Source organism: Corvus hawaiiensis, chromosome 30 (genome assembly GCF_020740725.1).
Source record: "Corvus hawaiiensis isolate bCorHaw1 chromosome 30, bCorHaw1.pri.cur, whole genome shotgun sequence".
In the NCBI taxonomy this organism is placed as follows: domain Eukaryota; kingdom Metazoa; phylum Chordata; class Aves; order Passeriformes; family Corvidae; genus Corvus; species Corvus hawaiiensis.
In genome coordinates, this window is record NC_063242.1 from 11,563,067 (window position 1) to 11,587,428 (window position 24,362).

Here is a 24,362-nt window from a genome sequence, read left to right on the forward strand (position 1 = left end):
CCCCAGGCACAGACTTCAAACTTTTCAGAAATCAGCTTCCTAGAATGGAAACAGACCACACTCTTTGCAAACAACACACACATTGGAATCCTTATAGAGCTTTTCAATATTCAGCTTTGTGTGGGGTTTTTCGGTTGTTTTTTGGGGTTTTTTTTGGTGGTGGTGTGGTTTGTTTTTTTCCCCACCCTACTGTCAGTCTATCAGTGTCTATTACTTAGAGTACTCATTCTGAGTATCTCAGTAACAAAATAGCATCATTGACAAACCAAGCCATAGAACAGATTTTCCATCTGACTTTTTATACAAAAACTGCTTGTTTTTACTCAAATAGGTTTAATTTTTGATTAAAGAAGCCAGTGACTCAAACTCCATTTATAGAAGTTCAAAAAACAATTAAATTATGTGAAAATACCACTGCAGTGAAACTCTATTTACAAATTCCTGAATGTTTATTCTTACTAGCTCTATTTTGGGTCTTACTTCTTCTCCAGGAAAGGGCCTAAGTTCCCTTCCAGACATGCCAACAGCATTTCACATGATCCATATCTATTCATAATGCACCATACAACTTGGCATTATATACTAAACCAACGTATTTGCTGGTCCAGTGGCTTGATTTATTTTGTTGCCAAGAATCACTGAAGCTGTAAGACAAAATTCTCTTAAAGACACTACACTCTATTTCAGCAGCACAATAAACTTGTGTTAAGGATGCCTTCTCCCTGCATTCCCCACATATGGCTTCTACAAAAGTGTTCAGGCTTAAAAAATATAGCATGGCAAACGAACACCTCAGACCCCAGCATACTTCATAGAAGAATATCTCTGAGCTAGCAGATGTCCACGAGCTTGAAAAGTTTATGTATGTGTAGCAGCTCACAGAAACAGAACCTTCAAGAAACTTCACTCATTCTTCTTCTCAAATTACTTCATCATTACACATGAAACAATCTCTGCTTGCACAATATTAACACACATACAATAAAGAACTGTTCCTTGAGCATGTATTTTTCTTGAATGAAACACATACATAGATGTGCAAATATATCTATAGTAATATTATTTTTTCTTCTTATATCACTGTATATACTTCTATTAATTGTTATTTCAGTATAGTTAGTTTATTTTTTAGTTAGTTATTATGACCAGACAATGCATGAATGCACTATCCCTTTTATCACAGAAAGAAGGGAAAGAGGGTAAATGAAACAAGGAAAGCAGTAACAGAATTTATATACCTTCAATAATGAAAAATTAATGCTTTTACTTTTTTATCTGTTCTTGAAAACAGAAATAAGAAATTAGAATACAAATACGGTGATTGGAAAGTTGTTTCTCCCATAATGCTTTTTCTACTCAGCCATAATAATTTGGGCCTAGGATTTCAACCATGGAAAATGAGAGCACATTAGAGGATCTATTTTTTCATCTCTAACTCTGTAATCTATAGAATTGTCTGTAACAGCACTGCACAGGAAAAATAATCATGCACATTTCTTGTTTGACTACCATATCAATAATACCAAATTTACAAACAAAAATGAATTTGGTATTAAAGTATTTTCTGATGTAAGATACATACTTATATTGAATGTATTTGTTTTAGATTGGAAATTATACCTCTCATATTGTCTCTTCTTTGTCAAACTACTGATCTATAGTTTAGAGTGATTATCCTCTTTCTGCTTCAACTATCCAAAATAGCTTTCAGCATTGCTTGGCTGATAATGATTTTTCTCATAGGAACCTGCTTCCAAAGAACATTAGTACCAAGGAATAGACACCCGGAGGGTGTAGAGCTTTTTTCGTATGTTTTTGTTTTAGTTTTATGTTGTATCAATTCCTCACATTTAATTTGCTTTTGAAAGTTTACTGCTACCAGAGATCAAGTCATAATCTTACCTTGTGTGTTAGTGGGAAGTGCTGAAACCTGACAGACTGGAAGACAATGGTAAAATACTTAACTGTAAAGCAGTGTTAGTAATTAGGGTTATGTGTTCATAGAAGCTTATAAAGTACTGGACTACAGAAGAGAGCGTGATCTGATCATTTTAATGATTAAAGATTTGCAATACAGAAAAAATGCAGTTAACTGGGTCCACATACTCACTAACCTATTATTTCCTGAAAACAATAATGGACTTGTTAATTAATATTTACAAAAATGTCGGAACAAAACAGAATTCACATGTTGTTCTAAATACTAATTTTAATTTTTAACAAAAATGATAATACAGATGTCAGGATAACAGTGTTATTGTGTTTTGCTTCTTAAAAACTAAATTACTATTGTCTTTCTCTATAAAATTCTGTATGTTTTAAAAAATGCAATACTTGATGCTGATTTTCGTGAAAGATATATAGCAAACTTTAAATTTTCCACATGAAAAAATTGGTTATATGTTATAAAATATTTCACACCACCCAGGTATTTCCCAAAGCATTTTCAAAAATCTAATCCCATAAGTCTTCTCACCAAGATCAGTGAGACTACTCCTATACCTAAAGTGCAAAATGAGGATTTTGATACAATGCCCACATCAGACATAACTAGGACCTCGGAAGGCATGTGGTGGAGAAAGTCACAACTGCCCAGAGCTGACAGTGGGTCATGGAAATAAGTCAAGAACAGAGAATTTGAACACAAAATTTTACTATAGCATTTTGAAATGAGTAATTTATTTCATATGAAAAGGGCAGCAATGAATATCTATAGTAAAGCATTATAGTTTCATTGCTACTATGACCAAATAAAGTGGAGTATTAGATACCTTCCTGTAGACATTTATCTTGTGTCTTAAAATGAATTCAGGTAAAAAAGAGCAAAAGAATCCCTTGGTTAATTTATTAACATAAAACACAGGTTAGTGTTGCTAGTGTGTTTACATTTCATTTATAATCTCTTAGAGTCTGGGCTTGATCAAACACCCTAACATTTCTGTAGTGCTTTCCCTTAACTACTGTGACCCATTTCTAACACTGCAGTAAAGGTAAAAGTAAAGTTAAAACACTGAATGACAAATAACACACCCTTTTTTTCAGTAGACTATAGAACAATTTTTATTTTCTTTCCCCTACTATTATATATTTCACTGAAGGTAGTTTATCATATTGATTTTTACCCAAAAGTGTTTCTCAAGTCCATCCATCCACCCATATATATCGGCTAGTTAATCCACAGCCCACTGTTCAAAATTCACTTCAAAACCTAGGGAAATTTGACCCGGTGCTACATCAAATTATACCTGTTTTAGAATTTCCTAACTAGGAAATCATCCTTATCCATGTGCATCGTGTCAGGACTTTCTTAACAGTCATGAAAGCTGGTACTAAGCATATGCCTAAGTACCTTCCTGAAATAAAGCCTTAACCCCTGTTCAAAGAGGAAGGTTGCTTCAATGAACGTGTGCCACATATGCCTAATTATAAGAAGCAGCATTGAAAGATTAAGTGATTCCATTACATAAATTCACACTGTAGCTGTTCAGTATTCAGAACAAGCTGAAGCAGGGTATGCACAGTTAGTATGGACACTTGAAAGTCTGCTTGAAATTGTTTAGATCATTTAAAGTGATCCTTTGTCAATAGATACGTTAAGAGGTTTGATTTCTCCCTAGGTTTTTTTTTTAACCATTCAAACTTGCAGGCCTGCAAGGACTTTCTGATATAACCAGGCTGATCTCAAGATAGTAATTCATATCTTGACAGGCATTTAAACTCCATAGGATTAAGGTCTGGGAAATAAATGTGTTTAATGCCCACGTTTTCTGCTTGTTTTCAGAAAATATTTGAGGGGGAGGATAATCCATATTTCAAACCCATAAAAAACTGCCTTAACATGAACAATACTAGGTTAATTGTAAATTCTCCCAGCTTAGAAGGATTTTAACAGTTCTGCGTAAAGGGCAGTGCTCTCGTAGTGCCTTTTTCTATGATGGTGGGTTTCATTTAACAAAGAAAATCTCATCAAATTCCTATGCAATCATTATACCTTGTTTCCTTAAATCATATTTTGACATTTCAAATGATGTGAGAAGATATTTATGAGTTAAGATTGAAATTCACTTGTATTAAAAAAAAAAAACCCAGCATGGATATGAGATTTGCCATGTACAATGCTGATGCCAATCCAAGATTTTTTCATCTGTTATTCATGTTTTCACCCTATTTTTGTTGTATTTGTTACTCATTGCCACTGAATGATGGTGATACAGTCAATGCATGTGCCATTGATAAACAAATTTTGAGAAAATAGTGAAATGGAAGGTATTATTTTACACTGGTCATGTATACTTACTGAATCGACATTAAAATTCAAATTGTGCATACCTGTTTCTAATTCTGTAAGCTATCTGGATTCTACTGAAAATTTTAATGTCTTCTTTCAAAACTTATTTCTGAAGGTTGCAGTACTTCACATATATTGAGAAATTTCAATTTCCAAAGAGACCCCTCTGATTATCTGAAACAACAAGTCCTTTTGACACTATAAAGGACAGTGAAAAGGATACATAATTTAAATTCTTGGGTGGTCTCTGATGAAATTACACCACTCTTACCTAATGACCATTTTCTTGTTGAACCCCTTCTTAGTGAGCTTTGGTTCAATGAAAATAGTGCACACAGTGAGCTACTTATGAGAACACTCCCTGCTTCTGAAACATTGTGGTGAACATGAAGGCACAGGAGTTACTAGAATTGTGCATTCTGTAAGCTGCAAACAAGATCAGTCATCTGAATTTAATCTACCTCAAATGTTCCAACTTAAACGACTGCTACTAATTTGTCTGTCATACTTCTGGTGTACCATCAAACATCTCCTTAAGGGATCTTTTATTATAGTATCTGATTGTTTTATTATAGCATCTGATCCATTTTATAACTAAATCTGAAAACAATGAATTACTTTTGGAGATTAGAGTTTAAATCACTGTAATACTTGCCCCCAGCATCCAAGACTGATCTTTGCTAAGTTTCACTTGACACAGCATGTAAACTTCTCTACCAGATTGTCTGAGCACTCTCAAAGCTTAATTGATCCAATTTGCATGTCACATCCTGGCAGAATTGTGCATCATTTCTATCCTCTTGGACTAAGTGATCACCATCTAATCACTTTGTATACAAAGCAGATGGAAAGTTTCCAGCTCCTTTGCTATCCCCTTGCATGCATCCATATTAAAGCAATTCTAATTCAACAAACAATCTGATCTTTCTGTATTTTTATAGGATTACTCTCTCATTGATAGGCCTTCTGTCACCAATTGTAATGTTCAGAACATTATACTCAAGGCATTTTCACTTTTGTCTCGCACCTTCTGTGTGGTCCCTTAAAATGATCATTTCATTTAACAAAGTCCCCTTAGGGAAGTTCTATGCAGCTTGGTGTAAATCAGCACCACTGTGCACTGAAAGAAAGGTACAATTTCTAATTATTCAGGATCCTGTAGTTCTAAGGGAAAACAAATAATTAATTATATCCCTATTCGTAAAGCTCTGAGGCTTGTACATTAATAGATAGTGCCAAAACTTTTATATCTGTTAAAAGGAAAATGTATCTTTAAATTCAGTAAATATTTTTCTGACAGTAACTGCTTCTGCACATGAAACTAAAATCTCTTATTTATGTTATTTTGCTGTACATTTTCCCTACAAAATTGTGCAAGCTGTCATTTAAACACAATGACAGTTTAGTAAATAGTTATGTTGTTCACAAATACATGAAAGCTACCTTGTTAAAATAACACAAATAGGAGATTCTGCAAAGAAAAGTCACAAGCAGATTAGTCAAATTAATGAAGGATCTACACATTTCAAATCACTAAATTCAAACTTTATGAAGTGAACAGAAAGTTCTACTTCCTAATCTCACTAGTGATTCACTGATAGAATTTATATTCTCCACCTGTCTCTAGTTTATAAACATCTTCAAACGTTGTTATGTGTCTTCAGCCATACTCTTTCCACACATTCCTACCTGTTGAATCCATTGTCCAATAGTGCCTCTGCTCTTCTGGGAGTTTGTGGCTGGCTTATTTTTTTCCTACATACATCCTTTTCATCACTTCTTCCACTTTTGTTCTCTCCATTAATCTCTATTCATATTTGCTCAATAAAATTTATGAGAAGGCAAAGAAATTGTTCAGGGATTTTTGAAATTTGTTTTCAGTGAAGAATACATGAGAGACTCTAAAGTGTGTTGTTCACAGAAGTCATCAATCACTGGTGGTCAGTGTTCATGACAGCTCAAGATAAGGGATACCCTTCAGTTTGCTCTGCAGCTACTTTTAAAACTTGTGGAAGATTAGAAGGTAAAACCAGTGCATACATAAGAGAGTAAAGGAACCAGAATACACTATTAAATTGTGAAATAATTTTTGCCAAAGGTAAAGTATGCCAGTTCACTTATAAAACCATGCTTTTGTGTCCATATATACACAAAATAGTGTCACAAATGGAAGGATAGTAGTTGTTCAATGGCAAACCTAGCAAATTCAATGTTAACAGGTAAAGAAGAAAATTAATTAACCAAGTAAGCCAATTTAATCATAAAAATATGCATTAGGACAGTAAATAGACTTTCTATTAGTATGCAGCACAATGAAAAGTGGTAGCATAAAACCAGCAATGCTTTTCTTTGACTTGTACTTCAGACTCAGTGGACAAGTCATATGTAAGCTGTTCACAGTGTAACCCTGGTTGAGTCTTATGCCTCTGGTTACACAAGCAAGTAAAACCCCTGATATCTTCAGATTCTGTTCTCATTTTAAAAATGCAGGGTCCCATAGCTTACAATGGGGTTTTGCAGGTGTAAGTCAGTGGAACATAACAAACAAGTCTGTGGGTGACACTCAGTTTGCTGTCTCACAGCTGAGCTGTGTTAGCTCAGCAGGACTAATGGCAATAATATGGGGGAAAAAATTATCACCGGTACAGGCAGGTGTGACTCACACATAGAATTCATCTACTGAGCAACACAGTATAATTTTATACAGTCACTTTTAAGAGCAAATTTTCTGCTAGTCTGTAAACAATCAGACACCTATTAAACCATCATATTGTTTTTAATGAAGATGCCCAGAGTTTCTAAGCCAATGTGAAGACTCAGGGTCCTGAGAGGCCTTTCCCATGTGACAACCTGCTGCTTCTTCTGACACTCCATCCTGAAGGTATTTAAATATCGAGATAAAAAATTTAACAGTATTAAATGCTTTTGTTGAGCCCAAACTTACAGGGCTCAACAAAAGGGAAGGTCTTTTGATTACTGAGACACACAACTTCAGGAATATATACATAAAAACTCTTAACTTGCCTTGCAAGACATCATTTATAAAGTAATTTTATCCTCTGCCAAACATTATTAAATAGTGCCTTGATGTTTAAGAAAATCTACCTTATGTTCTTCCACTACTTCTCTTGCCACCAGCGAAACCAAAGATGCACTTTGATTTTGAGAATACTCTGAATATAGCATTCATCCTCAGTTGTATCCATATTTTCACCAGATACAAGTTACTTTGGAAGCAAAAAAAAAATCTGGTTTCACTCCATGATTCTCTACAATGGCACTCCTATTAATTTCTGTTGAAATTGTCTTATCGGTAAAGGTTATTTGCAGGTACAGGAATGTTTGACTCCAGGAAAATTTGAGATATTGAAAATCATTTTGTTCACTGCAATAAACGTAGCTCTTCTAACCTTGATGGTAAATCTGCAGCGTGTCTCCCCTTTAGCTTGCTAATTATTTTACAAAGTAATTTTCCAAAAATTTAATCTGAGACACAAATTGTTAGCACATCCTGCTACAGCCCCAAACTGTGTTCCAAAATGATATTTGCATTTTAAGTATAGAATAAAGCATGCATTAAATGATCAGAACTGGAAGGTGGCTCACTATCTAAAACACAGATGATAACATAATTTCACAAGCAAAGGTAAATATCTTCCATTTCTAATATAGTATACAGATACAGACCCTTATATCTTTAAATCAGAAGGATCTGTCATCAAGGTGGATATATTAATTTTTCCATCTTCCTCACAGTCTCATTTTCTGCCTGGCAGGTATTTTGGAAGCCTGACAAGGCACCTGGGCCCTCAGTCTGTATCATCCCACACGAAAAGCAGCCATTGACTTCACTTTGTGCTACTAGAAGTAAAATTGCCAAAAAAAAAAAAAAATCCAGAAAGATGATTTTGTCATCAGACTAGAAGAATGGACCATCATCGTCTACCCATCTCTGCTTACTAAAATAATAGATTAATGGTAATTGTTGAATGTGATACTGTGACTTATATAGTATGGAACAGCATCTAATTTTGACAGGACATTGAAATTAGTCTGCATGAAAAAATTCTCACGCAGCCCAGAAACAGATGGGAGGAAATATAGTTACATGAAATGATCAATGTCAAAATACCAGTCTAGAAAGAAAGGTGTCTACTAAAGTTCTGAAAACCATGGGTGTTATTATTTCATCCCTTTAACTCCCAAGAAAAATTTGCTTTGTAAGGTGCAAGCTACCTTCTTTAGTGGTAGACCAGAGAACTCATCATTTCGATTTTTGGCTCTTAATTTGGAAACAGTCTGGACACAGTCCAGTTACTCCCCTGACAGTTACACATATTTGAATCCTTCCATCCATCTGCTGAGACCTCGGACTTGCTTGGACTCCTCCAGATCTTCATGTTGTGTTTTTACTTATCCACACTTTTTCTTGACCCAGTAATTCTTGGAACCTCTGTATGGAACACTATTCTCTCTTGTCCTGTGTTGTTTGGCACTCTGTTGCTCAAGTTTTAGGCTTATTGAACAAATTCCAAATTCTCTAGCCCTATCCAGTAATGTTTTATAAGAAATATTTACATCTTTCATTTTCTATTCATTGCTTCTTTACTCTCATTAAAGAAGCATAAAACCTAGTTCTACTAGTTTTTGTCTTGATGGTATTTGCTTTTGATGTCTTGTGTCACAAATCACCTTGCTGCACATGGCATTTTCCTCTTTTGATTAAAAATGAACTTTACCTACCTTTTTGTCTCTTTCAAATGCATCTGCTAGTTAACAGACCTACTCCCCTGCATATTTCTCAAACCTGGATGTTACTGGATCTGTGGTTACCTGCCCTCCTTTTCCATCTGTGCTAGTCAGGCCTTCTTTCCAGAACCTGTGCGGTGGATTGATGCGACATAAACCAATGTGTGACCCATATAGATGCATATAGCTTCTTTAGCAAAGAGTGTGGGGAATCAAGACCCATACATTGAGCCTCGCCTCAATCCCCGGCCTCATTAAAAAGATCATTTCTATCCATGTGGATGATGAGAAGGTGATCAGGAGTAGTAAGCATGGATTCACTAATGGTAAATCACATTGGACCAACCTGATTGCCTTCTGCGATAAAACAGCTATCAGGATGGATGACAGCAGCAGATATTATCAACTTTGACTTCAGCAAGGCTTTCAACACTGTCTCTCACAACATCTTCATAGGCAAATTCAGGAAGTGTGGGTTGAATGAGTGGACAGTGAGGTGGATTGAGACCTGGCTGAACCAGAAGGTTGTAATCAGTGGCACAGGGTGTAGTTGGAGGCTTATTACTAGTGGTGTTTCCCAAGGTTCAAAACTGCATCCAGTATTTAACTTATTCATCAATGACTTGGATGAAAAGGCAGATGCCTCCTCAGCAAGTTCCCTGATGACACAAAGCTGGGAGGAGTGGCCAATATCCCAGAAGGCTGGGCACCCCTTCTGAGGGACCTCAAAAGGTTGAAGAGATGGATAGAGAGGAACTGTCTGAAATTCAACAAAGGCAATTGCAGGGTTCTGCCCCTGAGGAAGAATAACCCCATGGACCAGGACAGACCAGATGTGACCTTCTGGAAAGCAGCTCTTTGGAGAAGGACCTGGAGGTCCTGGCAGAAAACAAGCTGTGCATGGGCCAGTGTGTTCTTGTGGCCAAGAAGGCCAGTGGTATCCTGGCCTGCATTAGGAATAGCACTGCCAGCAGGTCAAGGGAGGTGATCCTGCCCATATACTCAGCCCAGGTGAGGCCACATCTGGAATGCTCTGTCCAGTTCTGGACTCCTCAGTACAAGAGAGAGATCCTGGAGCTCCATGGAACTCCTGGAACAGGTCAAAGAGAAGACAACAAAGATGACTAGGGGATTAGAGCATCTCTCTTACAAGGACAGCCTGAGGGAGCTGAGTCTATTCAGCCTCGAGAAGAGACGACTAAAAGGGGACCTCACCTTGCCTATAAGTGTCTGAAGGGAGGTTGCCAAGAAGATGGAGCCAGACTCTTCAAAGTGGTGCCAAGCAATATGACAAGAGGCAACAGGCAGAGACTGATGTACAGGAAGGTACACCTGAACACAAGGAAGAACGTTTTTATTGTGCAGGTGACCACATACTGGAACAGGCTACCCAGAGAAGTTGTGGAGTCTCCCTCACTGAAAATATTCAAGAGCTGTCTGGACACAATCCTATGCCAAATGCTCTGGGATGACTCTGCTTGAACAGGGAGGTTGGACCAGACAACCCACTGTGGTTCCTTCTAACCTGACCCATTCTGTGATTAGATTGTTATACCTTAATCTAAATTTATTTTCTCATTGTTTGCTTTGGTATGTTGCTTTCAGTTTTACATCAGGCTCCAGAGTGAGTAAAACAAAGCAAAATGCTTTATCATGTTCCTCCCCTTCTCACACTTACTCTTTGGGATACTTTTTCTTCCCTTTAACTTTTTCAATCTCTATTTTCCTGAACTAAAACCATTAAGACTAGAATTTTCACATTTTCTTTGAATCTTATGATAAATCTGACTTAAAAAAATGTGTCAGTACAAGCAGGAATTATTCCTCAATGTGAGGTCCCTCCATTATTTCCTAGACTTATATACAGATTTGTGTATATGCTTCATCACTGCTATCATTCTAATTCCTGCATGTTTGCTCCATAAAAACTTGTTTTACATGGCTTCACTTGGTTGGTCAGTCAAATAAATGGAAACAACATTTCAAACAACTAATATTTCCTTTGATTTGGAACTGATATGCACTCAGAAGTGCACTTGATTCAGCATAAAGAAAAAAAACCAGAAAAGCAGTAATGCTTTAAGATCCTCAGCATGGTGGTGGACATGAACTTGCAAAGAAAGAAACAAACATGAATAGTGGAATTTGAATCTTAAAATGAGAAAGGAAGTAACAGTTTCACTTGGCTTATTTCCTGTTTAGATGAAGCTACAATAGAGTGCTTTTGTTCACGGCTTTTCACTGTCAAGAAGATATTCAAAAAAAGGAGAGGATGAATAAAAGAGCAGTATGGATGAAGACAGGACTACAGTGCTGACTCAAAAGGAAAATCTTTTAAAAGTATTGCTTGGCTAAGCAACAGTAAAGTGGTAAAGGGTGAAAGATGGGTGGGAAGGATAACAGTCTACATATGCATGAAGATTACAAACATCCAGGAGCAAGTGGAATTATTTAAACAGTTTTTAATATATAGACTATGTAGCACTATAGCCCTGCCAGTTAAAAAAGAAACATAAAAATATGCCAAGTACTTTTCCAAATGCCTACTCTGCCCATAGAGTGTGTATAAATTGTGTAAGAAAGACAAGTTAAGTATTTTGCTAATTTATGGCATTACGTTTATACCATGATTATGGAAACTTAAGAAATGACCATCTGCTTTTCCCAGCTGTGTCTGAAAACTTTTCATTATTACAGGATAACAAGCTAAACTTTGCCTAATACAGCACCTGCCTACCTTGTAAGGAAAATCAATTGCCTGATTGCCTCGTCAGCAGGGTTACAATTTGGTACCTCAGTATGAAGTGTTTAAGCAGCTTATCATCCTTACACATGTACCATCCAAGTACCAGATTTTCCATATTTTGGAAGCATTTCAAATGAAAAATAATTTTTTTGCGTTCAATTCTTCTCACACATACTCCACAGCAACAGAATTGCATGTCTCTCTAATCCTTGAGGTAATTTCTTATGATTTACAGAAACAGGAAAACTAAATGAAACAGTATGACTCTGGAAACATTTTGTGGAATTCATGCAGCAAAATCTCCTTATATCACCTGGAAAATGACCTTAAATTTCTTTCTTTCTATTCAGAGGCGGCCTAAGAATTTCCTGTGATGTAGGTAGAATATTATGTCAGACAGTCCTTAGCTGTTCTTAGTATACACCCTTTCATCCACATGATAAGCCACAATGCAGCCCTTCGGTGCTTTAGGAATATTAAAGGACTATATGAAAGGAAGGCACTGTTTCTTCACCGTCAAAATGTGGAACATGTTGATATCTGTTGCAAATCAGACCTCACTATTCCTCTTTTACTAATCTACAGAATAAAATATCAGTTAAAAATTCAATTTTGAAATGACCAGACAATTGTATTGCAACATTAATATTCTCAAGTGGTCTCCTAGGGTCAATAAAACTGATCTGAAGATTCTGGACTAAATCTTCAGTTATTCTATGAACAGCGTAACTTAATTATCAAAACATACTAAAAAACTTTTTGCCTTCTTCTTGAATGTTTAGAATTACCTTCTTCTCCCAGGGGAGAATTCTGAAAAAGACAGCTTGAGACTAAGTCAGTAAGGCATATTTTTTGTTTGCTGGTACATGAGTAATTGCACATGAACTACTGTATGCAGAAGAGCTACGTTTGTCTCAGTATTCCTATTTATCTGAAGAAAAAACAACTCTTATTCTTTGCTACATTTATGACTTGTAGAGTGCTACTACCATACTATGTGCCTTACACCTACATAAACAAAAATATCACTTTTGCAAGAGCACAGGGCTGTAACATCAGCAAATATTTGTATATTGACAGAACTGTTAATGGTAGTAGTTTTTTTCAAAAACATCTGCAAGAAATAATCCTAAATATATTCCTCAATTTTATGAACCTATTTATTGATTTTGGTGATCAGCGTCTATTGTCAATGAGCTTCCTCACTGGCTAAGCTTTACACTTGCCAGAGAAGGTTAGAGGGGTTCCTGTTTATACACTGAGTTCAAGAGATGTATGGTTTGGTGTTCACAACATTTATTTATATTAATAAATATAAATCTATTTATTTATTTATATTTTATTTATATATTTTTAACTGGCTAGTCCTCCTTCTTATAACCTTGAAATGATGAAAGATTAAGCATTATGACATCCTCAAACTTCTGCTCTTAGTATAGGCTGGTACTCGTACCATGACCATGTTTGGACAGTTGGGACAGAATTAGAGTTCTCCTAGAGCACACACTCCACAGCCTTTTCTAAGAGTTACTTGTCTCTAATTTACATGACAGTAAGTGTCTCTTCCAGTGGAAAAGTGGCAGAGAAAATGCTGGTAGCATAAGGTAGCTAATAGTTATCCTAAAAGAACAGAGCAACCTAATGTATTAACATCTTTCTTCTCTCAGCAGTTCCACCATTAGCACTTAGCTCAGCTATCTCCTCCAAGGAAATGCATAATGCTGAGAGAAAAAGATTATACTGAAGAGATTTTCCAGTACTTTTCACCAGTATATTTATGTAAAAGCCAGCTTTTGCACACAAAGGAACAATTCTCCGATTTTTTTCATGATCTTTAAATATGTTTTCCCATGTCCTCTCTTTAACTGGTTAAAGTTAGCACTGAAACATTGACATATGTACAGGGGTGCTATTTTATTAAGTGATTACTGAAAAAAAGAAAAGGACAAAGGAATTTCAGAAATCCAGTATAATATTTAAAAACAAATGTAGAGCAAAGAAGAAATTCAGCAGAATAATTATGACAAGGCAGCAACAGTCCTGGCAGCACTTTTAGACTGTGACACATGGAAAATACTTAATACATGAAATGAATGCCCAATGAGTCTGTAGACAGACACTTATGGCTAACAGAAGATGTATAAGAAAAAAAAGGCAACATGAAAAAGGTAGTGTGACAGCAGGCTACAAGATGTAAAACTATAAAGCATATGTAGTTTGATATTTTGAAAGCAATTGAAAAAACATCCTTTATCTTTACAGGTCTGAAAGAAGATGTAGCCTTGTACTAACATGGATATTAAATAGGTCTGCACTTAGTTTCAACCAGCTAGTCATCCATAAATGCTGGGAAGGCAGGCAAGAACTTTCTATTATATGTTCATAATGTTTTAAAATGTTGCATGATTCTCATTTTCAGAAAAAATAATATTCTATCTTCATAGCAAACAACGCTAGTGACCCACTGTTCTCAAACTATTTTCAGATGTTGACTAACACTATATTCCTCTGAATTCTGTCATTGCCTCTTAGTCTGCTATTGCTTCTTGCCTAATAAGACCACTGCCTCAGAGCAGGGGTTGTATTTGCTTGCATTTTGGCTAGCCCAATAATTCATGAATGGACCTCCTTAGTCTTAGAATAATGCAAATACTCAAAGTTCCTGATAGCCAAAGTTTTACAATGCTGTATTTCCAATGCCATTAACACAGAATTGTGAGATAAGAGGATGGACATAAAACTGGATGCTGGATGACAGCCAAACAAGAACTAAGGGACCAAGAACAACCTCAGAAGATGAAAAGGAGAAGGAATGTCAGAACATCACAAAAAATGTCAGTTGGAAGCAGCATCAGCTTGACTGACATCAGAACTTTAATTCTCATGTTCTCCTGAAAATAAGGCATTTTCTGATAACCAGCCAAGCATACAGGAGCCTCTCATCTACATATACTGCAAAATCAGCTTTTACTCTTGCTTTTCTATTTTTTCAGAGACTCATACAATTTAGTTTTAAACAATGCCCAAAAGACATTCAGAGCAGAGCACTGCAGGTAGAGACTCAGTCTCATGAAATACAGAACTGGTATTACAGGATTACATAAATAGCATGGCTGTGCCATTGAATATGAGGGCTGCTTAATTTACTGATATTGTCATCACCTTCACTAACCTTCCTCTTCTGTAATGGCACATGTTAAGGATCAATGTTCTATATTATACTGAGAGATCAAAAAGCTACATGTTCTGATTCAGTATCCAACCATAAGTCTCTCAACTCTATTATCACTTCTAATAATGAAATTACATACAAATTGTCTTTTAGTGCTTGGGCATGTGAAATTGTCATCACTTTAAATCCCTGGCATAAAACCTTCTCCTGTATCCATTCAGCTATGAGAGAAGAAGACTTCCTGTAAAGAGAGAAAGAGGAAATTACACTGTATCTGTGCAGGCTGATGAAATCATCCAGGAAAAGGCAGTAGATTTTAGGTTATTCTTTAGGATAATTCTTCCTGTGTGTCTCAATCTCACCCTTCTCCCCAGAGACACTTTCGTCCCGCACACTAAGGAGGAAACATTTGGAATGTCAGTCAGATCTCAGTTATTCAGGGTAATCCACGTAAAGTATAGCATGGAATAACACAAAGCCCACAGTGACTATCCAGTGAAGAAAAATGTGTGATACTGGGACTGGATAGAACAAGTTGAGATGGTAAAGTCATACCTGTGCAGTACAACTGAAGCATCGTTTCTCCAAGACCTATTCAATACATAAAGCAAGGAAGCAGGACTCAACTATTTTGTCTGTTCACTTGTTTCATTTGCAGCATTTGTGGTAGGAAAATACTTGACAGGAATGGCATGTCCCATTTTACTTAAAAGGTCAACTGTTATCAATTTTCATAGCACAGAAAAGCAAAGAGTTCCTGAGATGGATAAATATCAGAAAGACAGCAGATTTGCTTTTTCCTTTTTATAAATGGCCTGCTGGGAGTATATAAAACAACAGTGCTTCAAAGATTATGATAAAAGTAAAGATAACACAAATAGAAAAGGAGAAAAAGATGTAACAGAGGGGAAGATGTAACAGAGGGCAAGTTTCTTTCTGAGTTATTATGCCATCTTTGTTTTCCACATAGAGGCCACAAAGACAGATGAAAAATAGTTGGTCTGAGTTTGGTTTGTTTGAATGTTTTTTTCCAAAACTACTTGTGGTAGAAAATGAAGAAAAATCTGCAGAGCTGTGGGTACTCTCAGGCAGGAGCTTACTTGCAGAGCAGACATGAACATTTACCTTGCACAGGATGCTTGGAGGGAAAAAAAAACCCCATACGGAAGCTGAGCAGAGAGCCCTAGTCCCTGTGGGTGCCTCTAGAAGCAGTAGGAGGATCAGATCCCTGCAGGGAATTGCACCTGACTCACCTCCTTCTTCACTATGTGCAAGTGAGGCAGCCCAGTCCTTTTTACCTATATTTAGCCTTTGTAATATCACCCCATCTCCTCTCCATTTCCCAAAATGCCAGTAATATTCCCACAGCTCTGTCTGAATTTGACTGAGTGGCCAGCACTTCCAGAGTACTCACTGCCTTAAAGTATTTTAGCAAAGACACTCATTATCCAAGTCAGTCAAAATTCATCAGCCACATCTGAAATTGTCAGGCTGTGATTCTATGAAAAGAGCCCCAGTGCTGACTGGATCTGTATGGCTTGACACAAGGTCACATCACAGATAAATAGAGTATGTGAATAATTCTGTCACCTTATGGAAACATTCACCAACACCTTTGAAAAACAAAGCATTAAATCAAAACCCCAGTATCCTCCCCTATCCTGCCTCCTTCCCTCCAAAATGAGGAGACTGGAAAAAACTACCCACTCTCTATGCTAATAATAACATAAACTTGTTATCTGGCTGCTGTAAAAACCCTTTCCTCACCCTGCCTGTAAGTTCTCTTAAAACTTGTAAAACCAGCAAATTCTCTTAAATGACCTAATTTTATGGGAAAAGCAGCTTGTTTGCTGCATTTTTTTCATGTTTCCCTCATTCTGCACTACTCCAGGAAATAATAATGCAAATATTAGCACTTATGCACTTTCGTCCACATTTGAAAATTGAATACAACAGGTTAATTCACCTAAAACAGTCAGAAGAAAAATAAAAAGGCAGGTAAAATTGTATTGGAAGGCAATGAATCTGAGCTCTAGGAAAATATTTGCTCTTAGTTCACTTATTTAACCTTTTTTCTTGATTTTAAAATGCAAGTTAGGACTTACACTTGTTCTTACATTATAAATAAAAACAACACTCAGAGTATCTTACGAGTTCCAAGTGTTATTTTGAGAATTACCAGTGAGCCTTTCAAAGTTACATATGACCTTCTTGGGTTCGTGCTCAGTCATAAGTCCCTGTCTTTTATTTTCAGTCCTTCACATGTTAGTGAGATCTCAAGGGAAAAGAAGAGTTCAACTCAGCAAAAAGCTTGAAATTGTCCTGTAAATATACTTAAATTTAGAGCCATTGGAAAAGGAGAGTTGGTTTGGATTCAAAAGAAAACATTGAAGCTAGCCATCAATCAGCATCTTACATGGAGTTCACAGATTTCACTTCTTCAGGTTTATTTGTGTTTTCTTTTGTTTGTTTGTTTTTTTAAACTTTTAAATAAGAAAAATGAAAGTATTACTGGCAGAGATTTTGTGTCATTATAATGCTTTTGATGTGACTGACACTCTTGCAGCAGAAGACATTAAAAGACATTAAAAAAAAAAAAAAAACAAACCACCACACCAAAAAAACCCCAAATCCTGGATGTCAGATAGTTATGTGACAAAACAAAAAAAGTATCAACAAAATGTTCAAGTTCTACTTCAACTGCATTCTCTTTTGCCAATGTGTACCCATGGAAACTTCAATTACAAGACCATATACAGCTTTTCAAATACTCAACATAATAGCATATACTTTTTCCTAATTTTAGGTGTTTACATTTCGAATAATTTAAAATTGCTCTAGACTATTATTTTTTCCACCCAAATAGATTCCATTAACATCATTTATATGGAAAATACAGAGTAAGGCATTTCACAAAAACATATTACCAAGCAATAGTAAACATTTTCCAGAAAACAGAAGCCAACTATGCTTCTAGCCCAGTTAGCATCACAGTTAGCTGCCTCATCTCCTGCATGGCATGTCTGGAAGAGAACAGTGTCTATCCAAACAGTTTCATGGGTTAAACAGTTAAGTGCTTCAGCCCTCCAAGTAAACATAACACATGCTGTGCTGACCAACAGAAGAGAATCGTATATGGTTCAGTCCACAATCTGATTACATGTTAAGCACTTCCCAAGAGGTGCTCAGAATTACATCCAAGATGATTAAAATTCATACCACAAAGAGGAAAAACCTACATTAAAAAAAAAAAAAAACGAGAATAAAAAAAGGCACCAAACTTCTGTCACCTCTGACTCATATTAGAGTAAAACTAATGGAACTGCTCCAGAGGTTTCTCTAGAGTCACATGAGAAACAGGCCCTGCTGCCTTAAAAAAAAAAATACACATGCATTTAGGAAAACGAGAAAAGGACATCCAGAAGGAAGGCTGCAGTATACCTCAGGTATAGATCTGAAGCCTCATTAAACAAACACGAAAACACTGAAAAATTAAGGAAAATACTTGTTTTCCTCAGGTGAATAGGAATCCTGCTACATTATTTACAAGGAATAGGATTTTACCCTGCATGATCATGCAATTAAAGTGTCAGAATGCAGACACCCAGGAGGACAGAGCTAGTGCTGAACATGAAATTAACATTGGTATTTCACGACTCTTGAATGATTTGCCATGTAACCCTAACAACCCCCAAATGCTGCCTTACAACCAGAATTGCCCAGGGCTTAGTAAAATTGAATAGTGGCGGGGAGACAGTATTCCCCATTGCAGCTCCATTTGCTTGAGTGTTTCTGAAGCCTTTTTATCTCACAGCCCTTAAAAGCTGGAGGAAGGTCCCTCCTTCCTGGATGTGCAGTTAGATTGGCACCCTGCAAACCATCCTGAATACAAGGCAGTGCAGGACTGGCCTCCCCAGAAGCAGAGCACTCGGCACAGTCTGGTTGGTACTTTCACTTCATTTGATGAGAAAAATGAATTATGCCAGCTTTTTGCTTGCTGTAGCTTCCTCACCAAGGGGGAAAAAAAAAAAAGAAGAAGAAAAGAGGGAAAAAAACCCAACCTTCCTTTCCAAATCTTGGTCTTCTCTGTCCCTACCTGCCTGCAAAGGATTTGAAACAAGAACCACAATGTTTCTAAGGGAAGAAGAGGGGAAGGAAGGTGACTGCTGCTCACTTCAGAGTGGTGCTGCACATAATATGTTAAGACACAGAAAGAAAATCACTTCTTCACGTTTTTGCTCCGATGCGTGGGAATGCAGCTTTGGTCATGATTGCACCTCAGGAGCCACACAGTGAACAGCCTCTGCAGTGAGAAGGTTAGGAGCTGGGCACGTCGTATCTTACAACATGCTCAGCAAGGACTCTGTTTCCAGGAAGATGGCCTTCCTTTTGTACATGAAAAATTTTATCTGCTTTTCCTACAAAATGGATTGCTGGTACAAATTCCTGAGCCAACAATTCATACTGCTGATACAAAAGCAGGATGGGCACAGACTGTTTCAGAAAAAGAAAAGGTTGTGTTTTGGAAGATATCTGCTTGTGAATGCTAGGACTCTTGTAAAGGACAGGAAAGAGCAGACTGTGAAGCTAAAAATAACCACATACATGCAAATATCATGTACTATACCGCTACCACAGTATTTATGGCCATAATATAGCAATCGGCTGAATATGAGAATTACTATGAATCAAAACTAGTCTTCACTCGAGTATTTCAAGACGCTTCTTTTCCAGGAGAGAAATTCAAATTCGCAAGCCACGCTTCTTTTTTTATCAGCAGGAAAGAATGCCAAATAGGCCATTTCCAGAGGCACAAGAGAAACTCCAGCCTGGGAACAAATTTGCCTAAAAGACAAACTCACACAGACAACCAACTGCTGCATGGCATCAGAATGGATACTGCTACATAACATCAAACTTCACCAAAACTTTCAAGACCACTGTGATAGAAGATGACATTTCTGATTCTAGCACACCTTTCTTAAGGGTTCAATTATGCAAAGTACCAGTCCCAATTCAGAAAAGCACCTAAACACAACCATAGCTGCAATCGTGAAAGCAGTTCCCTATTTAACTTGATTATTCAGTTGGCATGATTAAATTCTAAGTGCTTAACTGTATTAACACAAACATCAAGGTTTTGCCTCAGTAGGATAAACTAAGTAAGCTGAAATTCATTGCACTGGTATATCTGAAGCAGTGGATTTCAGATTACTTCATCTCTTTTTCTGTAAGCATGCTGTTGTGCTAAAAGCTGTCACTCCCTTGTTTTCTATGCATTTGCTGTATTTTAATGAGAAACTCTATTTATTGATTCTGATATTACTGAGAAAATGGGTTTTCCTTTCAATAAGATGATTACACATAAATGTTACAGAGAAACACAAGAGGGGGTTTTGTTTTGTGGGCTTTTTTTTCCCTTCATAATTGCTGAAGGCAGCGTATTACCCACTAGCACAAGGCAGTAAATGAGCTAAGTCCCGGATTCACAGCTGTGCTCAGCGTGCTCCATGTGCGGTGACGGGCATGCAGAACGAACCATTTGGGATGCCCTGATGTAAAAGGGCTGGCTCTGTACTGGACCTGTGCCCATCGCAGGCGAGGTAAAGCCACAAGGCTGTGCTGTGCATGGAGGACAGCGAGGCCCCCAGGTGCCAATCTGCCAGCCAGGCAATGTCAAAGAAAAGCAGTAATGCAGACATGCCCTCCTTTCCATTCATCACACCCACAGATGCCTGATTCTTTCTCTCTTGCTTTCAGTAGTGCTGAGTTTTAGGGAGCAAACAATGTAATAGAAGACTTCTTTTTTTCTGGGACTAGCTGTTAACTCTTAAAAAAAAATATTCATCATTATGTTCCCCTATTTTAAAATCTAGTGTAAGCAATTAATATTTCCTTTCTATCAATGGTGGCAAAACACTTTTACTGTTCTGCATTAAACAAGCAGTGCTAATATGTAGAGCTCTTGAAGAAAATTACAACAGGAACCTTGCATTCTTACAAGAAATGTGTTGCTGATCTGAAGTATTAAAGATTATTTCCTTTTCAAACTATGCAACTTTGTTCACTTAAGTCAACTAGGCTGACCAAATTACAGTTTTTAGGTTGCACCATATGAACAGATGAAAAAGCAAGCATCTGCACCCTCCAAAGTTTATTTAAATCCCCTACCTTTCCTACGTAGAGTGGGTCTGTACCCATGTATTCTTCCAGCACAAAGAATTGATTCCACACCCAGCTGCGTTTGGTTCTCGTCCTCCCTGATTGAAAATAGGGCTTTGACCTGGACCTTGTGAGCTCTGCTTGATTCATCCCAGAAAGACACAGGAAAAGAGCTAGTATCTGAAGAAAATGGCAAAACTCCACTTTGCCCAACTTCATCTTTTCTGGGTTTTTTTCCTCCGTGAAAGAAAAAACCTTGACCAAAGCAGGCACAATTCCAGTTGTCTCAGTAGCTCTAGCCTCCGGCAGGGTGTCAGCTGGGAGTCCAGAGATAATAATTTGCAGAGTGGTCAATTGGAAGACGTCAGCACTGCTGAATAGCCTTCACCAAAGAAATGGTGTAATGGGTACCTATCCGGGAAAAAGAAAAGAATCGTTGTCAGAATTTTAATTTTTTTTAAAGAATGCAAATTCTTTGCAGCTTTCACATCATGCATCAAAACTATTTATTTATTAATTTTCTCCTCATCAATACCAATGAGTTTACATAAATCTCTGAGAGTTTATAGCAAACTCCTTGCATGGCATTACTACTGCTGATACAACTGTATTTATAGTCATAAAGTTTTCTCCTGACTGTTCTCCTAATACACCATTTTTTCCAGTAAAAATGAGACAATTGTTTCTCTTTAAAATAATCAGAGTAAGTGTAGTTATTTTCAGTAATTTGGTTTGATTTTTTCTCTTCTGTCTGTTATGGTCTGCTTTAGTTGCCATTATTATGATATAATTACCAGCCAGCTACAGGCAGAAAGTTGTATTAATGGCAGGGACATACCCTAGCTTAACTCTCTCCCATATAACTCAGAACTAAAATGAAGGAGCATAAGATGAATCAGAACAATTTGATTGATTCTTAGTCACAGTACGCCAGATGCTATGATTTGTTCTGATCTGAACCTGACCTGGTAAAAAGCCCTGAGTCTCCCCACTCAATTTCACTACATTCCTAAAGCAAATGTCAGGCACCATAAGAAACATGTTAGACTACTTTATATATTTATACAGAAATATGCCCAGAAAGATCAGAAGATGATGTCATTTTGTGTTTTCAATGAAACCTTGATTTAATAACAAATGATTTTTCAGCGCTAACACATACGAATTTTATCTTTTTGTGTATCTGTTTTTATTTCAAAATTTCATCATTTAATAACTCATAGAAGTAACTAAAAAAATTATTTTTTTTAGAAACACAAACTTCAATACTTGAACAAGACTCTTTTTCTGCCTTTTACTACTGTGAGCCTTCTCTGCCCATGTAAAAATGCATACTTAGTATAATGTTTTTAAAAGTATAAATTCTGTCAGTCAGAACCGAACATAGCTTTGCCTTTTGGGGGAATCACCAGGTAAGCAAAGCTGTCTCTTAAATAGATATCCTCCTTGTCTGAGTGAGCACTGAGGCACAGGAGCATTTATGAAGTGCCAAACATGAAGTGGAAATAAGGGTGAAATTAAAATAGATAACAGGGCATTAATTTGGAGTGAACTGCTGCTACTTAGGAAGCCACGGTAGAAAGAAGATTTCATCCTTTCTACATTTAATTAATCTAAAAAGGCTAGACATTAAATCACGTACATATTAAACACTCTGGACTGATTATCATATTCCTACCCATCACTACTAAAACTGAGTGAAATGTGATATCCACTATCTGTTTTCAGTATGTCAGGCTCTTTCAGCAGCAGAATGCCTATGCATTGTGCTGCCAAAGGTACCTAGAGGGCAGAAACATGAAACAAATAAAAAGCTCTTCTGATTACAGACTGTATTTAAAGCCTTTTTGTAGTAATCCCTTCTGTGGTACTGCCCTGCACCAGAAAGGCTTTGCTTAGAGGCTGGTGGGATAAAACCACAAACCCACTGAGCATGTTTGCTAAGCAGCAGCAATTTGAAAGCTTCCATATGGGAAAATCCAGTGTCTCCCTACAGGCAAAATGAAGAGAATAGGCAAGTCTTACCCAAAGACCCTAATTTTGTAAACATGATGCTACAGTTATAAAAGATATCACTACAACATGGACCAAAATTCTTCTCACGGCGGGATTAACAAGCAGGTGTCATCCTCGTTAGAAGAGGATAGTTTGAAATGATTAATTCCAACTAGTCATAGCTCAGTTTTGATCTGGTCCTTTGAGTGAATCATGACCATATGACAGTAATTACTGACAGGGCTGCCAATGAGTGTTAAGGAAGTAGCTGTGCTTTCCCTGTGATATGTTGACTTCCTACTGCTCTGTTCAACTACGGTAAGTGTTGTTTGTAGTACAGGCTGTTTATGCATCCTTGATTTCCCTCTCTGTGTCTAAGTTACATCATGTTAAAGACATCTGATATTGATAAACTGTCAGTTTATTTCAAAGAGGCAGCAGATTGTTATTTAACGGAGATAAAAATACAAAATGGATTTTCTTAAGAAATGTCAGTAAAACATTTACAATATGTTAGAGTCTTTTCACTAAGCAGTTTGAAATGTCTTGTTCTTGCTCTGAACAGACATTTCAAACCTAGAATTGCTCTAACCTTTATCTCGAACAGTGTTCTCTTATATCCTTTCTTTTACACCTGCAGGAAAGTATGAAAGCCACCATATGGAGTGCCATGGTCCCCAGCCACACGCCACAGCACAGAACTGAAAAATGCACCCAAAATACCAACTGAAAAACAGTCCATATGCTAGACAGCACAATCTGATGAAAAGCAGAATACTCACACCTCCTGGAAAAAAAAAACGTTGTTGTGGTTTACTCATTCTCAAATACTTTCACCACACAGACCCAAAATTCCAATTATTTTTATTCAGCTGTGTGGCAGCACTTTCTGCTCAGAAACACTCTTCCCTCCCTCTTTCCTCTTCTTTGGGATAAGTCTTCCTATTCCTCTTAGGGCCCTTTTTTTAGGTTTCTATTTATAGTTCTTCCAGCATACTGCCTTTTATATGTGATACCTCCAAAAGCAGAAGTCTCTGGTATTTAAAAATCACTTTTGTTTTGATAATAATTCTTTATTAAATTGCATTTCATTACCTTTCTTACTGAGATAGATAGATAGATAGATACATTTTTACAGATTTTTTTATTAATTTTGTCCAAGCATAACTAGCACTTCAACATCACCTGTTCTATGAAGTCTGTAAGTGTCAAGTCCATAAGCAATGTCACAGCATTCATAAAACTGAAAA

At 36.9% G+C, this 24,362-nt stretch overlaps 1 protein-coding gene across 1 annotated transcript in view; it reads right to left on the reverse strand.

Annotated features, from left to right (window-relative positions):
- The window catches only part of CDH7 (cadherin 7), a 92,897-nt gene that overhangs the window by 62,033 nt on the left and 6,502 nt on the right, over positions 1 to 24,362 (reverse strand). The window contains exon 2 of the mRNA XM_048289494.1: positions 21,127 to 21,528. Coding sequence (XP_048145451.1) covers positions 21,127 to 21,336 — 210 coding nt within the window. The 5' untranslated portion in view covers positions 21,337 to 21,528. The remainder of the gene's footprint in view (positions 1 to 21,126; positions 21,529 to 24,362) is intronic.